The 22,831-nt window shown below is 48.5% G+C and overlaps 1 protein-coding gene across 4 annotated transcripts in view; it reads left to right on the top strand.

The window, feature by feature from the left end:
* ccdc187 (coiled-coil domain containing 187) overlaps window positions 1-22,831 on the top strand; it is a 58,381-nt gene that overhangs the window by 5,618 nt on the left and 29,932 nt on the right. For all 4 annotated transcript variants that reach the window (XM_063033427.1, XM_063033429.1, XM_063033430.1 and 1 more), the window contains exons 3-5: window positions 14,022-14,084; window positions 15,029-15,158; window positions 17,008-17,098. In XM_063033427.1, coding sequence (XP_062889497.1) covers window positions 14,022-14,084; window positions 15,029-15,158; window positions 17,008-17,098 — 284 coding nt within the window. The remainder of the gene's footprint in view (window positions 1-14,021; window positions 14,085-15,028; window positions 15,159-17,007; window positions 17,099-22,831) is intronic.

The following is a 22,831-nucleotide window of genomic DNA, read 5'->3' as shown; positions in this document are numbered from 1 at the left end:
AGGAGTTGAACCTCGATGCTCCAGTCGCTTAGCCGGTGGTGAAGCCACATCCATGCCAGACTTCAAGGCGAGTGGTCCCGGGTTCGAATCTGGCCGGCTCCTCGCACGCTTTCCATCCATGCTTGGTTGAGCGTCGAGCTAGCAATTCGGGCTCGTTTTTTTAAAAAATAAACAGACAAAAATGTTAAGGAAGTGGCAAAGTTGCGGCCTGATGTGCCGCAAGGCAATGAGAAGAAAAACAAACACTTCCGATTGCTGGCACTGTGAAACGTGATGCTGAACACTACACTACCGTACCACCCACTACATGCGTTCCTCTCACTCTGTTTGAACATGACCTTCAGTTGAGGACTAGTTAGTGGATTGTAAAGAGTTGGCAGAGCGCCTGTTTTTGACCCATTGGGGAAACTATTTGGTTTAACCTGCTGTATAGTTTCTCACTCCCCCACCCCTTTCTCTTGCCTCCTGCTACACCTTTCAGAGGCCCATGGGATTACTCTGTGCGAGGTCCTAAATTAGAATAGAAATTCTCATGAATTTCTTTACATGGTGAGCATTTGATGCCTCTTAGATGGTAGCAGAAGGTTCGAAGCTGAAATATATGCACTTACAAAATGATTTTCCACGAGGATTTCACACAAGTTTCTGTTTTGCTGAAGTGTTTCCAAGCAGGGTTTTGAACAGAATTCTCTTTTTGTTGATGGTAAGATCTTTGTTGTGCCTTGAGTCCCAGCTCTCCCTCAACAAGCCCCTCTGTTTGTACCTCTGTCCTTGGCCCCATCTGTGAGGCATTAACATGTGAATGAGCCGTTGCACTCTCCCTGACTTTCCTTTTAAGGGATCTGTTCCCAGAGCATCTCCTTCAAAGGGTGAGGGTTGGGGCCCTGTCAGTCTGTTACTCCCTCGATGGAACAGACCATAGGAAGTCTCATTTTCTTTTTTTTTAATTAAATTGGAATGTTTTAAGACTTGAGGAATAATAAAAATAAGTCTTTGATTTCATAAGTATAGTGGAAAATTGTGGGATAATTTTACATTATCTCTGTATCCCACACATGCGTGCGCGCGTGTGTGTGTTTATTTTCTATGTTTGCTGGAGTGAGGGGCTTTATACTGAGATGGATGCTTCCAATCTCAGACCAGATGTTTCATCTACAAAGATTTGTACATCAAGTTAAAGAAAACTTCGTGGGTTATCCAGGCTGAGAACTCCGTTGTCAGCATCGGAAAAAGACTGTATGACATGCTATTTTCCAGCACTGTCAGACATCCTCCTACGGTCTCTGAGTCAGACTGCCGAATCAGGGTCATTTTTGTTCCAGACTTGCATCCATCGTCAGTGGTAGGATGTATAAAAGCGGGAGTGTTGCCAACCACAAATGTTTGATGCCCAGTCACCCAAGGACATATTGAGACAGGTGACCCAAAGGCTTAGTTAAGTGCGAAGGTTTTATTGAGCACCTTTAAAGAGAGATGGGATAAAAGGTTTAGCAAGTGATTTCCAGAGGTTGTGAAGGAAGTGGAGGCATGTGGAACGCTTAAAAATTAGGGATGATCAGATGATCATAACCAAGGGCAGCATGTGGTGTAAACATGATACCTTCGTGGTTAGCGTCATGCTTCTCAGCACCAGCAATCCAGGCTCAATTCCTGCTGCTGTCTGTAAAGAGATTGTACGTTCTCCCCGTAGCCGTGCGGTTTCCTCCCACGTTCCAAGGGCACACGGGTTCGGGTTAGTAAGTTCTGGGCATGCCACGTTGGTACCAGAAGCGTGGAGATACTTGTGGGCTACTTCCAGCACATCCATGTTGGCTGTTGACACAAAAAACACATTTCACTCCACAATTTAAATTCAGCATCTGACAACAAACTTTCGCTCCAAGTCTGCATTGACCTGGAATTTCTGTCCCGTGGGGTGACTCTGCTTTCCCTGGCTTCCAGTAGCTCAGGTTTTGATTAGAATTTAATCAATTGGGAATTCTGAATACAAATTTGTTATTCAAAGGGAGGTACTTTTTCCAATTTCATAAATACTTTAAGTCCCTACTTGTGTTCTCTAGAATAAATAAAGTTACTTATATTTTCAGAATTAATTTCACTGTGAAGGCGGCTAATGATCCTTAATCATATCTGCAATTTAATGTTGATTTTCAGGGTTATCCCTGAATGGTCAAAGATAACGTACTCCTTTGTGTGCTGTCTCTCCCTCCAAGGTGACACTCTACAGTCACTCACTGGAGGATGCTCATTTCCCCCCCCACCCCCCCCAGCCGCTAGTGAAGTTCTGAAACTCTACTCTGTCAATCTGACCTTCAGTCATCACCTTTACATCTTCTCCAGCCATTTGTTCATATTTTCACCTGGGTGGAGTGCCTTTGGATCATAATACTTAAAGATGGCGCATAAGTTCCGATGCAGTCAGTCCTGGTTACTGTTTCTTAAAATTTTCTCTGTGTGTCCATATTCCCTTAGAAGAAGATTGTCCAGAATTGTTTCAAAAATGCAAGGAGTATCATAAACAAGGCAGATGAATTTAGAGTGTGAATCAATATGTAGAACTGAGATGTTGTTGCCATTACAGAGACTTGGATGTCTCAGGAGCAGGAATGGCTGCTGAGTGTGTCAGACTTTAGATGTTTCAAAAAGAACAGGGAGGGAGGCAAAAGAGGTGGGGGTGTGGCATTGCTAATTAGGGATAGTGTCACGGCTGAAGAAAAGGAGGAAGTTATGGAGGAATGGTCTACTGAGTCAATGTGGATGGAAGTCAGAAACGGGAAAGGGGCAATAACTCTACTGGGTGTTTTTTTTTATAGACACCCCAGTAGTAAGAGGGATATCGAGGAGCAGATAGGGAGGCAGACTCTGGAACGGTGCAATAATAATAGGGTTGTTGTGATGGGAGATTTTAACTTTCCTGATATTGATTGGCATCTCCTTAGTGCAAGGGGTTTAGATGGGCTGGAGTTTGTTAGGTGTGTAGATAAGCTGGAGGAGAGGCTGTACTTGACCTGGTATTGAGAAATGAACCTGGTCGGGTGTCAGATCTCTTGGTGGGAGAGTATTTTGGAGGTAGTGACCACAACTCTATCTCCTTCTCCATAGCGCTGGAGGGGGATAGGACCAGACAATTTGGGGGAACATTTGATCGGGGTAGGGGGAAATAATGATGCTATTAGGCAGGAACTTGAGAGCAGATGTTCTCGGGGAAATGTATGGCAGAAATGTGGCAAATGTTCAGGGAAGATTTGCATGGAGTTCTGTATAGGTGTGTTCCATTGAGGCAGGGAAAGGATGGTAGAGTTAAAGAACCATGGTGTACAAAGTATGTAGAAAATCTAGTTAAGGAAAGCTTACAAAAGGTTCAAGAAACTAGGTACTGTTAGAAAATTACAAAGTTGCTAGGAAGGAGCTTAAGAATGGAATTAGGAGAGCCAGAAGGGGCCATGAGAAGGCCTTGGTGAGCAGGATTAAGGAAAACCCCAAGGCATTCTACAAGTGTGAAGAGGATGAGCTATGTGAGAATAGGACCAATCAGGTGCGATAGTGGAAACGTGTGCATGGAGTCGGAGGAAGTAGCGGAGGTACTTAATGAATACTTTGCTTCAGTATTCACCAGGGACAAAGACCTTGGCAATTGTGAGGATGACTTACAGCGGGCTGAAATGCTTGAGTATATAAACATTAAGAAAGAGGATGTGCTGGAGCTCTTGAAAAGCATTAAGTTAGATAAGTCACCAGGACCGAATGAGATATACCCCAGGCTACTGTGGGAAGCAAGGGAGGAGATTGCTGAGCCTCTTTGTGTCATCACTGGGGATGGGAGAAGTGTCGGAGAATTGGAGGGTTGCAAATGCTGTTTCCTTGTTCAAGAAAGGGAGTAGAAATAATCCAGGAAATTATAGACCGGTGAGTCTGACTTCAGTGATGGGCAAGTTGTTGGAGAAGATCCTGAGAGGCAGGATTTATGAGCATTTGGATAGACATAATCTGATTAGGAACAGTCAGCATGGATTTGTCAAGGGCGGGTCGTGCCTTATGAGCCTGATTGACTTCTTTGAGGTTGTTACAAAACACATTGATGAAGGTAGAGCAGTGGATGTAGTGTATATGGATTTCATTAAGGCATTTGATAAGGTTCCCCATGCAAGACTCCTTCAGAAAGTAGGGAGGCATGGGATCCAAGGAGACCTTGCTTTGTGGATCCAGAATTGGCTTCCCCACAGAAGGCAAAGGGTGGTTGTTGTTGGTTCGTATTCTGCATGGAGGTTGGTGATCAGTGGTGTTCCACAGGGATCTGTTCTGGGACCTCTTCTCTTTGTGATTTTTAAGAAAAAAAATATAAATGACTTTGATGAAAAAGCAGAAGGGTGTGTTAGTAAGTTTGTTGATGACACAAAAGTTGGGGGTGTTGTGGATAGTCTGGAGGGTTGTCAAAGGTTATAGCACGACATCAATAGGATGCAGAACTGGGCTGAGAAGTGGCAGCTGAACTTCAACCCAGATAAGTGTGCAGTGGTTCATTTTGGTAGGTACAATTTGAAGACAGAATGTAATATAAATGGTAAGACTCTTGGCTGTGCAGAGGATCTAAGATATATTGAGGTCCCTGTTGATAGGACACTCAAAGCTGCTCTGCAGGTTGACAGTGTTGTTAAGAAGGCGTACGGTGTATTGGCCTTCATCAACTGTGGGATTGAGTTCAAGAGCCTTGAGGTAATGTTACAGCTATATAGAACCCTGGTCAAACCCCACTTGGAGTACTGTGTTCAGTTCTGGTCACCTCACTACGGGAAGGATGTGGATACTCTGGAGAAAGTGCAGAGGAGATTTACAAGGATGTTGCCTGGATTGGGGAACGTGCCTTTTGAGAATAGGTTGAGTGTACTTGACCTTTTCTTCTTGGAGCGACGGAGGATGAGAGGTGACCTGACAGAGGTGTATAAGATGATGAGAGGCATTGATCATGTGGATAGCCAGGGGAGTTTTCCCAGGGCTGAAATGGCTAATGCAAGGGGTTTTAAGGTGCTTGGAAACAGGTACGGAGGGGACATCATGAGTAAGTGACACAGAGAGCGATGGGTGCGTGGAATGGGCTGTCGGCGGCGGCGGTGAAAGCGGATACAATAAGGTCTTTTAAGAGCCTTTTAGATAGGTACATGCAGCTTAGAAAGATGGAGGGCTATGTGCTGGGGAAATTGTAGGCAGTCTCTGGAGTAGGTTACATGGTCAGCACAACATTGTGGGCTGAAGGGCCTGTAATGTGCTGTAAATTTCTATGTTCTAAAAACCCAACTTCATTTGGTCTCACCTGCAAGTTTTATTCAAGAATGAATTAACCTGCTGTGATGTGTGATTGTATACCCAGTCCTTGATTCCATCTGTTGATATCAGCTGTTGATGTTTGAATTGTATCGACATCTATAACAGGGAAAATTCTGAAGCTCAATTTTGTGGAAAAGCTCCTCAGATGTTCCAATGTGCATTCACAGAATGTGGATGGGCATTTGATACACAGTGAGTGGTTAGGGGTAATAATGGAGACAGATGAAATAGCGCTTTTCAGAAGGGAGCTGTGTAAGTTTCTGAAAGTAAATAAAGTGCAAGGCTATGAGGGTGGGGGGTGTTGTGCATGGAGGGAGAGGGACGGAGACCAGCTTCATTGCTCTTGCGTAGAGCCAGTATGAAAGCAATGGGCTGCAATGCCTCTTTCCACACTGTAATCATTCTGCGAAGTGAGTTACACAGAAAGATTGTACAAATTGTACCAATCAAGCATAAAGGAAAGTAACATCTGGGACAACTAAAGTGTTGGAAGAAGGAAGTGGGAAACTCTGCAGAGCCGACACGTTCACACTAGGAAAGAATTGTCAAAACTTTTTTGTTTTGATTAACAAGTAGCAGAGTGGGTTTCCCAAGTACTGGTTTGACTGATGAACTTGGGATTATGGAATTTTCTGGAAAGGCTCCATTGGGTCTGTAAGTAATTTACAATCTCCGTATTAAGAAAGGATGAGGGTGCATTTGGTGACTAGAGTTTTCCCTCGATCAATCTGCGTCGAACTTCACTCTACTTGTTTTCCCTTCTTGTGTTACGTTGGAGCAGGTGAGCGTGTTGTTTAAGTTTAGGGGGAGACAGCCTCGCCAACAGTGCAGAGCTCAGTCTGGAAAATTCCTAATATCAGGTCAGATACTTGAGGCTAAAGGTGCACAACACAAAGTGACCCAGTCCTCCTTCCCATGAACTATCCCTTCAGTTTATTTGTTCGTGGCCGGCGAGTGTAGTTGGAAAAGCCAGTATTCATCGCTCTTCTCTTGGACCTGGTGCTGGTTTGACACGGTTGAGTCATTTGCAAGGTCACTTCAGAGGGCATTTAAAAGTGTATTGATGTGAGAACGGAGTCACATTGAGCCAGGGCAGATAAGGACTTTGTTTTTGCCCTCTTACTAATGAAGACATTTTATTGAAGTGAAAGAGACTCCAATTGTTGAAAGCTGTATTCTGATTCTGAACTTGTCCTGGTATGAACTGGCCCAGCACTCTCCAGATGATGAGACCAGAAGGAAAACCACACACCACCAGAGCAACATCCTCCTCCCTGAGAATGCTGAATGGTTTGAATCTCAGTGTCCCAAGCCAGAGCAGGGACTGTGGGCCAGTGCTGCCAGAATCTAATTTAGTCCAGCACCCATCCACCGTCAGGGAAAAGGATCTTTCAGCCTTGTGGGCTGGACGGTGTTACCTCTGACAATCCAGCCACTGCCACTCTTCTCTTTTGGCCTCGGGACAGCCGTTGTTTGACCATGCTCAGTGGCTATTATTCCACATTCAGTCTGGAATTGAGTCATGAGTCTTTTTGTTCACAGCGTAGAAAATGCTGGCTCTTCGGAGGTATACATGGGCTGTAAATGTTTACATGGAACATTAGTTCCTGTGCCCGGTGAAGACTTTGAATTCAGACTTGTGGGTGACCAGTCCGCAGACACCTGATGGTTCATCAGACACCTCGAAAGAGGTTCCAAATCGCAATGGGACAAACTGAAAGGAAGAAAAAGTGCTTCCTGGGGCCATGATGTGGCTCTGAGTGGGGCAGGCATGGGATGGGCTGTGTGGAGGAATGGTCTGGGTGTGTGAGCATGAGGGGTGAAAGAAGGAACATGATTTCCTGAGGGAGCTGTGCAGTAGAGGTGGCCAGACCAGGTGAGAGGGGAGGACAAGACATGCAAAGGGGGTGTTCACCAAACACTGGATGAAAGTGTAAGTGTTGTTTTGGATTTTTCCTCCTTCCTGGCGTTCCGGTGCTCTGGCGCAGACCTGGTTAACTCTGGGCTGGCCGGGAGACGTGGAATGTGGGTGTGTGCAGAAACACAGACTTGTGCTCTTTCTAATAAAGCACCTTTCTTCCCACCCCTCCCTTTCAAACTAGAGCCAAATCTGACCTCAGCCTCTGCCTCCCTGTGTTTCTCCCCCCGCCCCCCCCCCCCCATCTCAGACCTCTGAAGCCTCTGCTCTTCCAAACTTTCCACCAACACATTTCCCTTGGCGGGGGTTGCCAGCCCTTAAATGTGTCCCATCTGTCTCCGTGGCTACACACGCTTCTGTTCTTCACTCGTCTTTTTCCGATGTGGCAGGACGCACAATCTGTATTTACAAGCTGCAATTACAGCACTCTGGCATTTCTGAAGAAAACCCTCTTAAGTTGCGGTTGTGTCCTGTGTTGCTGAGTGGCTGGCTGAGGGAAGGGCGTCTGAAATATCAGGGTGGGTCTCCTTCTGTCCAGCTCCAGCCTCAGTGCCACCCTCCCACCAAATGTGAGGCAAACAAGGGGACTTCGAGGCTGGTGGTTGTATATGAGAAACGCTCGGGACCGATGAGCATCATTTTCCTCCTGACAAGAGCCAGGATTCCAAAGCTTGTGTCTCCGTGGAAACTGTGCTGTTGACGCAATTCCCCCCACCCCCCTGCGCTGTCTCCTGGCCTGTGAGAGGCTGGGGTTAGGAGTGCAGGCCCACATATGTGAACAGCACAAGTCGTCGTTGAGGTGAAAGATCTCTGGCCTGTGCACCTTGTAACCGTCTCCTTTTATCCGCAGTTGCCACGGCAGCATGCAAATACACGTCTGGGTTTATTCTTTAGCAACTGCTGACGAACTGTCAACAACTCCTGTTGTTGGTGGGGCAGGGAGCAAGGAGCCAGGGTGTAAGTGTTACAGGAACAGGAATCCCTTCAGCCCTTTGGGCCTGTTCTACCATCTTATTAGATCGTAGATTAGGGTGGCATAGTAGGGTAGCGGTCAGAGGAACACTTATTGCAGTGCCATTGACCCGGGTTCAATCTCACCACTATAGGCAAAGAGCTTGTACCTGCTGCCCGCATCCATGTGGGTTTCCAGCGGGTGTTCCCTTTTCCTCACATGTCCCAAAGATGTACGGGTTCGCGGGTCACACGGGTGTGATTGGGCGGTGCAGGCTCGTTGGGCTGGAAGGGCCTGTAATTGAGCTGTCTCTCTAAATGTGAAAAAAAACGTACTGTGTGTGCTGGGTAATTATTCAGTCTGCCCACTCTGGTTCGGTGTCCTTGCACAGTCCTGCTTGACAAGAGTCCGTCAGTCCACACCCTGAATGTTTTTCAAATTCCAATATTTTATTTTATTGAGAGACAGCAGGGAGTCGGCCCTTCTGGCCCTTTGAGCCACGCCACCCAGCGATCCCTGATTTAATCCTAGCCTAATCACGGGACAATTCACAATGACCGGTATGTCTTCGGACTGTGGGAGCACCCGGAGGAAAGCCACAGGGTCACTGGGAGACCATGCAAACTCCTTAGAAGCAGAGTTGGGAATTGAACCCCAGGCGCCTGTACTGCAAAGCGTTGTGCCAGCCACAACGCTATGACCCTGTGCCTGGACAGTGTTTACTAGGTGAGCCTTGGGTTTAAGTTGCTGTTCAGAGTGAGGTGAATTGACCCACTGCTTTGTTGGCTCAGTCCCCAGTGAAGAGCAAGCCTGGGATTGCAGCCCAAAAACAGAATGAAGAAAAGACTTTCATTTTCACAACTTCGGCTCTTTGCAGCTGAAGTACAGAAGACACAGACACACCTCCTACAAACAGCAATAAGGTCAACTGTGGGGTCGCCTGTTTATTGTGATGATTGCTACACGGGGAATTAAATATTGGTCAGGACACCAGGAACTTGCTGCAACACACACAAAATGATGGAGAAACCCAGCAGGTCAGGCAGCATCTCGGAAATGAAGAAACGGTCAACGTTTCGGGCCGAGACCCTTCTTCAGGACTGGGGAGGAAGGGGGAAGATGACAGAATAAAAAGGTGGTGGGGGTGAGGTGAGGGGAAGGAGGACAGCTAGAAGGTGATGGGTGAAGCCAGGTGGGTGGGAAAGGTAATGGGCTGGAGTGGAAGGAATCTGACAGGAGAGGAGAGTGGACCATAGGAGAAAGGGAAGGAGGTGAAAGGCAGGTGAGAAGAGGTAAGAGGCCAGAGTGAGGAATGGAAGAGGAGAGGGCTGAGGGACTTTTTTTTTTACCAGAAGGAGAAATGGATATTCATACCATCAGGTTGGAGGCTACCCGGAAGGAATAGGAGGTGTTTCTCCTCCACCCTGAGGGTGACCACATCGTGGTGCGAGAGGAGACCGTGGACCGACACAGAGTTAGAATTTTCTGTTTTGTTTTAGATCATGCCCTGAGGTCTCTCACATCCAATTGAGAGAGATTTTGGTTTGATATTTCTGACAGTGTCAGCTCAGGTAACAGGCTGTGGGCTAGTCATCGTTCTAAGCTTCCGAGTGACCCAGCCAGCTCTTGGGGCTGATTTAATTGCATCCCAACCACAACAAAGGGCGCTCTACAGCTGTGAACGTTTTGATGTTGAAAGGAGCCCTTTCTTTAGCAGAGCTATTAAACAACACCAAGGGAAAGCAATCCCTTACGGATTGCTGTGTCCAGTAAGAGGGGTACAGAAAGGGTCCCAGGTCAGGATCCTTGTGTAAACAAAAAGGACGTGTGCTTGCCCGAGAGAGAGAAGGGAGTGCAGTGAAGCTTCATCAGGTTAGTTCCTGGGATATGCGGTACATTGTATGCTGGAAGGTTGTAACTGGGCCTCAAGTTTAGAAGAACGAGGAGTGACTGGATTAAAAGGTACAATGAAGCATAGATGTAGGGTGGATGTTCTCCTGGCTAAGAGGTCTGACACGGGTCAGTATCTCAAAGTAAGGGATAGGCCATTTCAGAGTAACGCGAGGGGGAATGTCTTCATTCTGATAGTGATTGAATCATTCATCTTCACTACCACAGAGGGCTTGAGGCTCAGAATGGAGATGAACAGATATCTGGATGTTGGAGGACTTGGGGGAGGGGGAATATAGGGATTGGGTGCACCACTTAGTGTGAGATGAATGAGAAACAGAACAGACACCAGGGGCAGCTCCTGTGGGTTGCCAGGGCCAAAGGCCAACTTTGGTTCTCTGTCATTTGTCAATGAGATCGGTGGGCGGGATTGGGATTGGGGGTGTGGATGTGGCACATGGGAGGAACTGCGATCAATCTCCTTGTGGCCTTCTGCACTCCTGAAGCGTGGCGACACCCCAAATCCCTCCTGGACTGTCTACACCCCAAAGGCATGAACACTGAACTTTCCAATTCCCCCACCTCCCAACTCTGCTTCTCCCTCTTCCAGACCCACTGAGATCCTCCTGCCCCCTTTGATTTCATAATCCCCCTCTATAGCCCCATTACCCAGTTTTGTTTTCTCCCCACCTCGCCCTACCTAAGCCTCATCCGACTCCACCGGCTTATGCATCACACTCTCTGGGATCACTTTCCAGCCCCTGTCTTGCCTCTTCCCAACTCCCTGCTATACAGGCTATCCTCTATGCTTCCCCGCCCCCCCCCACCAATCATTCATCACCCACATGTACCGCCAGTCCCCATGAACACCATGAACAGTTTATTTTGATCTTGCGGCAGACTCCCTCCTCTGCACTCTCCTGTGTCTCTGGATCTGCTCTTTGATAACTCAGAGCTACATTCAGTCCCCTGCCCCACTGTTGGGATAGAGTCTGGGGTGAACCACAGCTGGCTTACACTGAATTGGACAAGATCCAGATGAATCCTACTCTCAAAAATGCCCCTTACCTGTCTACACATTACTGTGTGATTTTATATCCTAATGTACTTGCATTTGATTTTTTGCATTAATTCCACATTTCACTTGAATTGACTTTATTACTTACATCCTTCATATACATGAGTAAAAATCTTTATGTCTCCATCTAAATGTGCAATTTATAGTAATTTATAATAAATTGTATGTACAATAGGATAGTCAATATAACATAGAAATACAGTTATGTCAGTGTGACTTAATCAGTCTGATAGCCTGGTGGAAGAAGCTGTCCTGGAGCCTGTTGGTCCTGGCTTTTATGCTGCGGTATCATTTCCCGGATGGCAGCAGCTGGGACAGTTTGTGGTTGGGGTGATTTGGGTCCCCAATGATCCTTCGGGCCCTTTTACACACCTCTCTTTGTAAATGTCCTGAACTGTGGGAAGTTCACATCTACAGATGTGCTGGGCTGACTGCACCACTCCCTGCAGAGTCCTGCGATTAAGGGAAATACAATTCCCATACCAGGCAGTGTGATGCAGCCAGTCAGGAAGCTCTCAATTGTGCCCCTGTAGAAAGTCCTTAGGATTTGGGGGCCCATACCAAACATCTTCAACCGTCTGAGGTGAAAGCGGTGCTGTTGTGCCTTTTTCATCCCACAGCCAGCATGTACAGACCATGTGAGACCCTCGGTGATGTTTATGCCAAGGAACTGAAAGCTGTTCACCCTCTCAACCCCAGATCCATTGATGCCTGTCTCCATTCCTCCTACCGTCTACAACCAGCTCCTTTGTTAGTGGTGAAGGTGTTCTTGAAGTTTTGGGGAAATGGTGAACTCCCCTCTTCCTGTGCCCCCACACCCCCAGGTGCAAACTGCTTTGCTTGGCCTTCCACTACCCTGTAGGGAGTTTTGCCCCTGTGCTGTTGGTCAGTGCTGGTCCACTGCTGGCTGATTGTAGGGGTTTGCCGGGAGGTCAGTACAGTCAGACAACCAGGGTTCCCACTCCTCATTACCGACCAGGACCAGGACCAGGACCAGGTCTGCCACACGGCTGAGGTACTGGAATGGCGGACTTGTCCTATGGTCACCCACTGCTGGAGCAGGCGCCTGAGTGAAGAACGCCCATTCGCGTCGGTGTATGTTGATCCCAATGGCTGGAAGTGTCGGGGGTTAAGAGGCCTCACCGGGGGGTGGGTGGGGGTGGAAAGAATGGGAGCATTTTCCATCCGTTGAATCACTTTAACCCCATCACACTGCCTCATTCTGTGCCTGGTCTGAGGAAAACGCTGCTGCATTGAAGTAAACTCCCATCACTTCACCTCTGACTGCCAGTGAGAGCCCAGCACCCACAGACCATAGGGAGCTCCTGTGCGGGCACCCTGGGGACAGTTTCTGTTTGCAGCCCAGGAGGGTGGATTCCAGTATGTGTCACAAGGTAACTGCTGGTCTGACTCAGATGTGGAGATTCACCCAAAGCCAGCCTTGTGTGGCCCATGAGGTATCTCATGGCAGCTTTCCCAGTACATTTTCTGCCTTTCATGACAGAGTGGGAACATAGGAGTAGTAACAATCTTTAATTCCTCGCTAAAATGCTTCAAGAGTCACTAAATCTTACAGCACAGACACAGGCCATTCAGCCCATGTGTTGTGCTGGCCCCCTTGAATTCTCCTGTTCTCATTTCTTCTATTCCACGGATGTTGAATTTCTCAAATCCTATCATTTTTGTATAAGGCTGCATTTCTTTCTTGCCGCTCTCTGCCAAGTGGAGACCTTGAAGGACCTCGCAACCACGGAAGTACTTTGTCACGTAGCTGTTCTTGTAGAGAAACACAGCTGTCAATTTGTACATAGCGAGCTCCCACAATCAGCAGCTGAGCTGGTGAACAGCAACCCTGCCTTTGGTGATGTTGGTCGAGGAGTAGTTATGGCCAGGGTGGCAGAAAGAACTGCCCGGTTCACTCTGGACCCACGGTTACAGCAGTGTTCATTCCAGTGGACTGCACAAGCTAAGCTGAGTTTATTGACATGCACAAGGTTGGCGTGGGATAGATAAAGTGAACACCTAGCTCACGGATGACTCGAACAATTCACAAGTCAGAAACGCGGCCACAAGCTGAGTTCCCACGTGGCAGAAAATCCCCACGGCAACCCGGCAAATCCATCCCTTCAGCCTCTCAAACATTCATTTGTATGTGTGGGCTGTGGATGGGTCAGGTGTTTGTAAGCTGGGAAGGACCTTTGTACCCACCGGAGGGGGCAGACAAGCCTTGGCTTAATGTTACATCAGTGGAGCATTACCCTGGAAGCCCCAGAGTGGGAATTGAACCCAGAACCTTCAGAATCAGTAACACTGAGCTGCACTCAGCTGAAATATTTTCTTAGCCCATTCCTTTCATGCCACAGGCTGTGATCCAGCAGTTCAGGAATCTGATGTGGTTAACTGTTTAACAACCACCAATGGGGAAAGTACTATCGTTTCTGGCTGGGCCTTCAGCACCAGCACTGGACTCAGGAATTCCCCTCCATCCTCTCTCTTCAAGGTGTTTCTCAGTACTCTGACCAAACATTTGATTGCCTGACTCACCGACGTGGCTCTTCAGTTCAGCTTTGAAGGTGGTTCCCATGAGGAGCCCTGGGAGCTTTCCCTTTTGGTGGGGACTTCTTCTATACAACTGCTTTTGGTTGTTATTAACTGCTTGCGAGTCTGTTACTTGAGACAGGTGCCCCTTCAAAAAAAAGTTTTTTTCCCCAAGGGGGTGATGTGTTGTGCGTGAGTCACAGACAGTGTGCTGGCGCAGGGTGGGATGGAGGCCTTGAGCAAGGAGTGTGGCTGGAGTCTGACTGGGATGGGCGCCGGCTTGGTGGGACTGACCCGTAACTTGCCCCTCCCTTCCATTGCAGTGTGCCGTGGCTTTGCAGTGTTGGAGGACGGAGCGTTGGCACATAACCTTCAGGAGCAGGAGAGTAAGTAGAAACACCAGCCGCGGGTCTGCCTGCCTTCATCACCCACAGAGGATGCTCAACCATTGGCTCTGCAGCAACTCCTTTTAGAGGGTTTTCAGTTTACACAAACCAGACTGCAACTTGGCCCTCCCTCCCACCAACCCCAGCCCAACCACCAATCACAGTTTCTCTGCCTCTGGTCCAGAGGGTGCTCGGAGGGGCTTTAAGTTGCACGGGGGTCAGACAGACCGAGACCAGGGGGAGTACAATTGACCAAGGCTCCTGCTCCTCCATTCTCTCAGTGTGAGCGCTCAGCACTGTTGACCGTGTGTCAGTGAGAGAATAAGGGGAGGAGGTCTGCTAAGGGCAAGGAAGGAAACTGGTATGTAGATCAGGAGGGGTTAGTGTGTCTCCATTACGGAGCACAAGAAGACGGAGAGCCCTGGCTCGGTGCTTGGGTCGGGACAGGCACTGAATAGGCCCCAGTGTCATGGGGAGAGTCTGTGGTGAAGGCTCCTGGAACTGGGGCTGGGGAAATGTATCTCTGGAAAGCAGCTGGAGGCTGCATCATCATGGTGAGAACATGGAGCCATAGAAATCTACAGCACATTACAGGCCCTTTGGCCCACAATGCTGTGCCGACCCACGTTACCTACTCTAGAAACTGCCTAGAATTTCCCTACCGCGTAGCCATCTATTTTTCTGAGCTCCACGCACCTATCTAAGAGTCTCTTAAAAGACCCTGTTGTGTCCAAATCAGGGGGTTGAGGGGGATGTGGGCCACAGCAGGGGGAGGGGGAGGGGGAGGTTTGTGCGGTGACTATGGTTGAGGGTGGTGGTGGGAAGGTCTGGAAGCCTCCTGGGTTCTGTTTCTTTTCTTGCTATCCCATTTGGAAAGAGTATAGCTGAAAGGTGTGTCCTAAAGCCAACAGTGAGAGCAGTGTCCCTGTGTTGGTGTCCCCCAGTTGAGCAGCACTACGCCTCGAACATCGAGAAGAACAAGCTGGTGCGGCAGGATGTCTGCGTGGCCAAGAAGCTGCAGGACGAGGAGGAGCTGGAGGCCAGGCACTACAGCCGGGAACACCAGCAGCAGATGTAAGTTTGGGGGTGGGGAGTGGACAATGAGGGGGTGGAGGGGTGGGGTTGCTGTTGGAAGGCAGGGCATCAGGTGGTAAGATGAAGTTGTGTCAAACAATAATCAGTTTCTAAGATGGTAAATTAAATATTTGTTTTAACGACCTCAGTATTTGGACCAAAGTGCCCCCCCCCCGCCCCTTTGATAAGCCACCCAGTGACCAGGCTCTGTTCCCAACAATCTGCACATGGTAGTAATTCACATAACAATGGATGGTGTGTTACAGCCCTTGTGCTCCCACTGGCATCTGGTCCTTAGTTTGGTGTTTTACCAACTGGTGAACTCGTGATAAAACCCCTTCTGTTGTCAGTCTGGGTTTGAGCAACCTCTTTCCCCCACTCCCAACATGGAGATGTTGTGCTCAAACTCCTAATCCCAACTTCTGCCCCCCGGTCTGGAGTCTCATCCAATGACACGCCGTCCATGATGGTGTCACTGTCACACAAACGCCCAGGCCCCAGGTATCTCCTCGGCAGGCTGGGCAACCGGTCCCGCTGGCGCCGAGGGAAACGGTATCAGGGCCGCAGTTGTTCTGGCTGCAGAGGGGGGAGCCTCAAACCAAGGCTGTGATTGGCTGAAATCCATCCCTCAAACCAAGGTTCTGATTGGCTGAAATCCATCCCCCCCCCCCCTCGGAGCCTGGGCACGCTCTGTAGGGGCAAAAGGTGTAAATTAGCTCACTGGAGTATTGTGTACAGTTCTGGTCACCGAATTATAGGAAATATGTCAATAAAATTGAGAGAGTACAGAGGAGATTTACTAGAATGTTGCCTGGGTTTCATCTCCTAAGTTACAGGGAAAGGTCGAACAAGTTGGGTCTTTATTCTTTGGAGCGTAGAAGGTTGAGGGGGGACTTGATAGAGGTATTTAAAATTATGAGGGGGATTGATAGAGTTGACGTGGATAGGCTTTTTTCCATTGAGAATGGGGGAGATTCAAATAAGAGGACATGAGTTGAGAGTTAAAGGGCAAAAGTTTAGGGGTAACATGAGGGGGAACTTCTTTACTCAGGGAGTGGTAGCTGTGTGGAAGGAGCTTCTGGCGGAAGTGGTTGAGGCAGGTTCGATGTTGTCATTTAAAGTTAAATTGGACAACTATATGGACAGGAAGGAAATGGAGGGTTATGGGGTGAGTGCAGGTCGGTGGGACTAGGTGAGAGTAAGAGTTCGGCACGGACTAGAAGGGCCGAGATGGCCTGTTTCCGTGCTGTAATTGTTATATGGTTATATGGTTCCCCCAGCTCTCCAGCAGTGGAAAGAGCAGGTTCCACGGGGGGGGGGGGGGGGAGAGAGAGAGAGCGCAGATGGTGTAACCCGTACAGCAGCCTGCATTATGGTGGGCTGTGCAGAGTTTGGTGTTTCTTCCCCTGCCCAGAAGCATCTCCAGCTCTGGTATCAGGGTGTTCATACCCATGCACGAGCAGGCTTGGGGGCTGTTTGGGGGAGCCCAGTGTGAGCTTGTGCTGACGTCACAGATCTTGCCTCTGGGTCAGTGCAAAAGTGCTGTGGCAGCAATTGAGAAGAGCGGCTGGAAGTGGGTGTCCACCTCCCCCTGTGGTTGGCTCATGATCAAAGGCAAAGGTATGTGCACAAGTACGATTAGGAGCAACGACAAACTCACTTGCAGCAGTGTCAGATAGCACAGAACATCAGATACACAACGCAAGGGGCACAAACGTACTACTTATCTGATCTTGTGTTTGTGAGCCGACAGTTTTTCAGCAGCTTCGCTTCACAGGCTGTGAAGCACCCGGGACTATCCTGGGCCAGCAGCTCTCTTTCCCGAGCTCACCACCATTTCTGTCTGCAGTGAGGAGCTGGATTCCCAGTACGCCAAGGTTGTCCAGGAGGAGATCGAGAAGCGGCTTGAAGAGAGTCTGCGGCGGGAGGCGCAGGACAAGGTAGGTGGGCTCATGCCCACTGTTAAGTGTTAGCAGGGAGCCTTTGGGTGAGCTGAGGGGCACTTGTACACCTGCTGGTTCCAAACACCCAATTTCAACCTGTAACTCGGCTGAGGGGGAAGCTGCCTCCCCAAGTATAATAACAGACTTCCAATTTATCAGCCCCCTCCCCCCGCCCCTTTCCCACGACTTCAGTCCTCTCCTGAATACAAAGTTGGTTGGCTTGGGTATGAGCCAAGGGGAGGCCCCCTCTCTCCAGTCCATGCAATACCCCAGGAAGATGCCACCACACCCAACAGCAGAGCTCTCTTGGCCTTTTTGTTCTCCATCATCTGCTGGTTGGATTATCGTCCTTCAAAGAGCCCGATCGCAGACCTCTCTCTTGTCCAAGGGTTTATGCGGCTTATGCCAGTGACCTCACCCCGGGTCGACACGGCAGTGCAAAGTTTTGCAGCGCTAGTTGTAAGATCAGGGTTCGACTCCTGCCACTGGCTCTTAAGGAGTTTGTATGTCCTCACCATGGCTCCATGATTTCCTCGTGGTGCTCCTGTTTCCTCCCACAGTCCAAAGACAAAATTAAAAGTTAGAATCACTGAATACCACAGCACATAAAACAGGCCCTTCAGCCCATCTAGTTCATGCCAAAAAATGAAATCTACCTGGACCCAGGCCAGAGCTCCCCATAACCCTCCCTTTCATAGGGCATAAGTTTCTTTTAAATGCTGAACTTGAGCCCAAGTCCACCACTTGTGCTGGCAGCTTGCTCCACAATCTCAGCACCCTCTGAGTGAAGAAGCTCCCCCTCATGTTCCACTTAAACGTCTCATCTTTCACCCTTAACCCATGACCTCTCGTAGTCTCAGCCAAACTCACTGGAAAAAGCCTTCTTACATTTACCCTATACCTGCCCCTTATAATTTTGTATACCTCTATTCCCTAAAGAGTAGCGGAATATGGGGAGATTTGATAAAGTCCTGATCTATTCAACCTTCCCTCATAACTCGGATCCTGGCAGCATTCTTATAAATATTTTTCTGTACACCTTTTTTGCCGTGTGCCTGCGTGCATGCGAGTCTGTGCGTGTGTGATGATTTTATCATGGCTTTTTATTTTACAAGGTGCAGAACGAGAGAGGGAGACTGTGTGGCTCGCCACTGCTCACACAGACATTTTCGCAGTATTTTCCCTTTACTTTACGAGGTTGAGTTGCGATCTCGACACTCAACCCGGCACGGGTGGAAAGTGTACTCGGGAGCGGACCCGACTGGTTTCGAACCCGGGAACCTCCGCTCCCGGGTCCAGCGCCGATGTCATTGTGCCACCAGCCGGCCCTTTTCTGTACACTTTCAAACTTATTTACACCTTTCCGGTAGGGAGGTGATCAAAACTGCACACAATACTCCAAATTAGGCCTCACCAATGTCTCATACAACTTCAACATTACATCCCTACTCCTGTACTCAACACTTTGATCAAAAGGCCAATGTGCCAAAAGCTTTCTTTACAACCCTATCCACCTATGAAGCCACTTTCAATAAATGATTAATCTGAATTCCCAGATCCCTCCGTTCTACTGCACTCCTCAGTGCCCTACAATTCGCCGTGTATATCCTACCCTGGGTTGTCCTCCCAAAGTACTACACCTCACATTCGTCTGCATTAAATCCCATCTGCTATTTTTCAGTCCATTTTTCCAGCTGGTCCAGATCCCAAAGCAAACTTTGATGGCCTTCCTCACTGTCTACTATATCCCTAATCTTGCTGCTGTTCAGTTTACTACATTATCCAGATCATTGAGGTAGATGACCAACAACAACAGACCCAGCATCCACTCCTGACTCCCACTATTAGTAACAAGCCTCCAGTCAGAGAGGCAACCAACGCTCTTAACCTTCTTCTGTGAAGCCAATGTCTAATCTATTCTACAGCTCCGTTCTGAATTCCACACGCCTGAACCTTCTTGACCAGCCTCCCACGCAGGACCTTGTCAAAGCCCTTGCTAAAGTCCTTGTAGACAATATGCACTGCATTGCCTTCATCGGTTTTCCAATCTCAAAACTCTGTAAGATTAGTTAGACACGACCTACCACTCACAAAGTCATGTTGACTATCCTTAAACAGTCCCTGTCTATCCAACGGCTTAGATATCCGGTCTCTTAGAGTACCTTCCATTAAATTACCAACTACTGATGTCAAGCTCACTAGCCTATAATTTCCCATCTTATTTTTAGAGCTTTTCTTTAAAAAATAAGAGAGCATTAGACATCCTTTGATCCTTCAGCACCTTGCCTGTTACTTTGGATGTTTTAGAGCCCTGCAATTTCAGCACCGGTTTCCCACAGGGACCAAGGAAGCACCTTGTCAGGCCCTGGTGATTGATCCACCCGAATGTGCCTTGACAGGAACCACCTCCTTGTTTGTAATTTGTATATGGTCCATGACCTCACTTCTATAGACTCTTGTGTCCACCTGCGAGTAAATACAGATGCAAAAAATCCATTTAAGACCGCCCCCATCTCTTTTTGCTCCGTGCATAGATGACCAATCTAATCTTCCAGAGAGCCAATTTTGTCCCTTGCAATTCTTTTTCTCTTAATATATCTGTGGAAGCTCTGGGTATTCTCCTTCACCTTGTCTGCTTGAGCATCTCGTGTCTTTTAGCCCTCCTGATTTCCTCTTGAATTTCTTTCAGTCTTCAAGTACCTCATTTGTTCCGTTCTGCCTATACCTGCTATATACTTTCTCCTTCTTATCCAGGGCCTCAATATCTCACGAAAACCAAGGTTCAATAAACCTGTTATCCTTGCCTTTTATTCTGACAGAACATACAAACTCTGTACTCTCAATATTTCAGTTTAGAAGGTCTCTGACTTAACAATGACATCTTTACCTGAAAATGACCTGTCTCAATCCACACTTGCCAGATCCTTTCCAATACCATCAGAATTGGCCTTTCTCCAATTTAGAATCTCGACCAGAGGATCAGACCTATCTTTTTCCATAATTATATTGAAACTAATATAATTATTGATCACTAGTTAGGGTCTGTTAATTGTAGGCATGTTATGTTAGTGCTAGAAGTATTTCAATGTACGTGTGACCAATAAAGCTGATTTTTAATCTTTAACCACCTCCCCCCTCCCAGGGTAGAAGATGAAGATGTCCAGTCTGTGCCAACACTGACCTGGATGGGATAACAAACCCATTTGTCAATTTCTCTAGCTCCCTCAATAAATGTCACAGGCAACATGTAGGTTCCTCTCAAAGTGATTGATCGGTAGGGCAGGACTGACAGTCTATGGCTAAGGATTGGTAATATTGGTGTTGAGTACTGACACCCACCCACCCCCCACCCACCACCACCCACCCGAGGGCAGGGAGCCTGTCGAAACACGCTCTTGATGGGGACCCCTCGGGGTGTGATGAGCTGATGTGACTTTGGCCAGGTCCTCAGGATCACCTTCCCTCCCACTCCCACAGCCCCTTCCAGGTGGTGTTGTTCAAAGTCTTGCATCCATCCCAGTGAACACAGGGGGCCTCTGTTTAACACCCCATCTGAAAGGCAGGGCCTTTCCACTGCAGCAGTCCCTCAGTATTGCACTGGGACCACAGCCCCCGAGAGGAAGGTGGGGTGCCCAGGGTCTGAGGGGGAAGAGCCGATATTTAACACGGTGTCAGGCCAAAACGTGGCTGTTGTAACCGCGGCGGAATGGGCTCCAGCATCCCCTCCAAAGAGGGGCAACCTTTTCTAAATGAGACGTATACTGATTGTTCCAAGCAGGACAGGGAAACAAAAGCAGTGGTAGTGTTTGCAGCTGGCAGGCCAGGCAGTCGGCCACAGACAGAAGCTCCTAACGCCGTGAGTCTGTCGGCTGAAACCCTAGACCAGTGGCTTTGAGTGAGGTTCTGGCTTCCTTACAGCTGGGAGAAGCTGCTCCTTTTGGGACCCCGTGGTGAAACACACTGTCAACGTGTCTCATCACCGGTTCCGTGTCACAGCAGTGAGTCTGGAGAGGTATCTTTTAATGCTTTGGTTGCCTGGTCTAACTGGTATAGCCCTCCCTACTCTTTTCTCTCTCCCCCCCCCCCACCCCTACACACTGGATGATATGTGTTGCCGGGTTCTCACTAGGAACAGCTCCTGCCAGCTGTAAGCCAGCCAATTCCTCTCTCCAATCACCACTCCAACATGTTACACAATGTGAGAAGCTTCTGTCTGCAGCTCAATTAAACTCACATCAGCACAGTTAGACCTTGTGTAATTAGAGTGGGGACTGGACTGTGACATTACCTCCCAGTGAGCCTTCTGTTTTCCCTTCCGTGAATTCCACAGCATTGCCTTTGAATCCTTCTCAATCAATCCTTGTATTGCCACCACAGACGGACAATAATAAGAAGGCACACACAAAAACACTGTAGGAACTCAGCAGGCCAGGCAGCATCTATCGAAAAGAGTAAATGGTCAACGTTTTGGGCCGAGACCCTTCTTCAGGACTTGGCCTGAAGCATCAACTCTTTACTCTTTTCCATAGTTGCTGCCTGGCCTGCTGAGTTCCTCCAGCATTTTGTGTGTGTTGCCTTGGATTTTCCAGCACCTGCAGATTTTTCCTGTTTGAGATAATAGAGAAGTCACTTTTCCCAGAGACTGAGTCTGGTTCTGGTCTCTCCAAAAAAACACAGATGTCTTCCCCCACACCTGCCCCAGCTCATCCTTTCAGACCTCCTTACTGAACACCAGTGTAAACAGTTTTCATGAAAGCTGGGCAGAGCCGCTCTGATTCCTTGAGGTTGACACTTTAATTTGTAAATCCTGTTGCTACTTGTCTATTCTACGGAGCACTCCCTGTATCAGCTGGTGTAGTGTGATTGGAAACCTCGGCTTTGGGGCTCTGGGCTGGGTGGATGTGGCTGTGTGGACAAGTGTGAGTTACTTGCTATTTTCCCTCTGCCACCTCACAGAAGTGATTGCCTTTCACAGATTCTGACCCCCAGATCTGTGCAGTACCAGCTGACACTGGGATCGGAGCTTGTTGATGCCCCAGCTAAAGCTTTGCCATATTTTATAAACCACGCAGAGCGTAGGTGATGGAATGGGACTGGCATGTAAAGATTAGGGTTGTCACGTGCAAGTCGAAGCACACAGTGAAGCATGTCATTTGTATCGACAACCAGCGCAGTCAGAGGATTATGCTGGGGGACAGCCTGCAATTGTCGCCTTGCTTCTGGCACCAACGTGGCCTGCTCACAACTTGCCCACCTTGGAGTGTGGGAGAAAACCGGAGCAGATGAGGGAAAACCGCGCGGTGACGGGAAGAAAGTACAAACTCTTTGTATAGACAGTGATGGAATTCAACCCCGATCCCCGCTGCCACTCTAACCGCCACAGTACGGTGCTGCCCTCGCCCCCTTCCTTCCAACCCTACCGCATCTGCTAGGTAGACCAGAGATATCTGCACGTGACAGGCACAGTGCCCACTTCCCCTTCACGAGCGGGAGTGGGATTGCCCTGTGTCATGTCGTTGAGCCGCTCTTTCACCTCCGCACAACCACACTTGTTTTCACCTGAGCTGCCTTTCATCTTGTTCTCTCCAGGCGGCCTCCTTCTGTTTCTCCCCCGCCGCGGATACCTCACTAATTCCAGCATTGCGGCCACAGGCTGCCTTTAATCACAAGATCACAAGACAAAGGAGCAGAAGTAGGCCATTCGGCCCATCGAGTCTGCTCCGCAGCTCC

Source organism: Mobula hypostoma, chromosome 25 (assembly GCF_963921235.1).
Source record: "Mobula hypostoma chromosome 25, sMobHyp1.1, whole genome shotgun sequence".
Classification (NCBI taxonomy): Eukaryota; Metazoa; Chordata; class Chondrichthyes; order Myliobatiformes; family Myliobatidae; genus Mobula; species Mobula hypostoma.
Note: the sequence above shows the minus strand (reverse complement) of the source record. Positions and strands in the feature narration are given on the sequence as shown.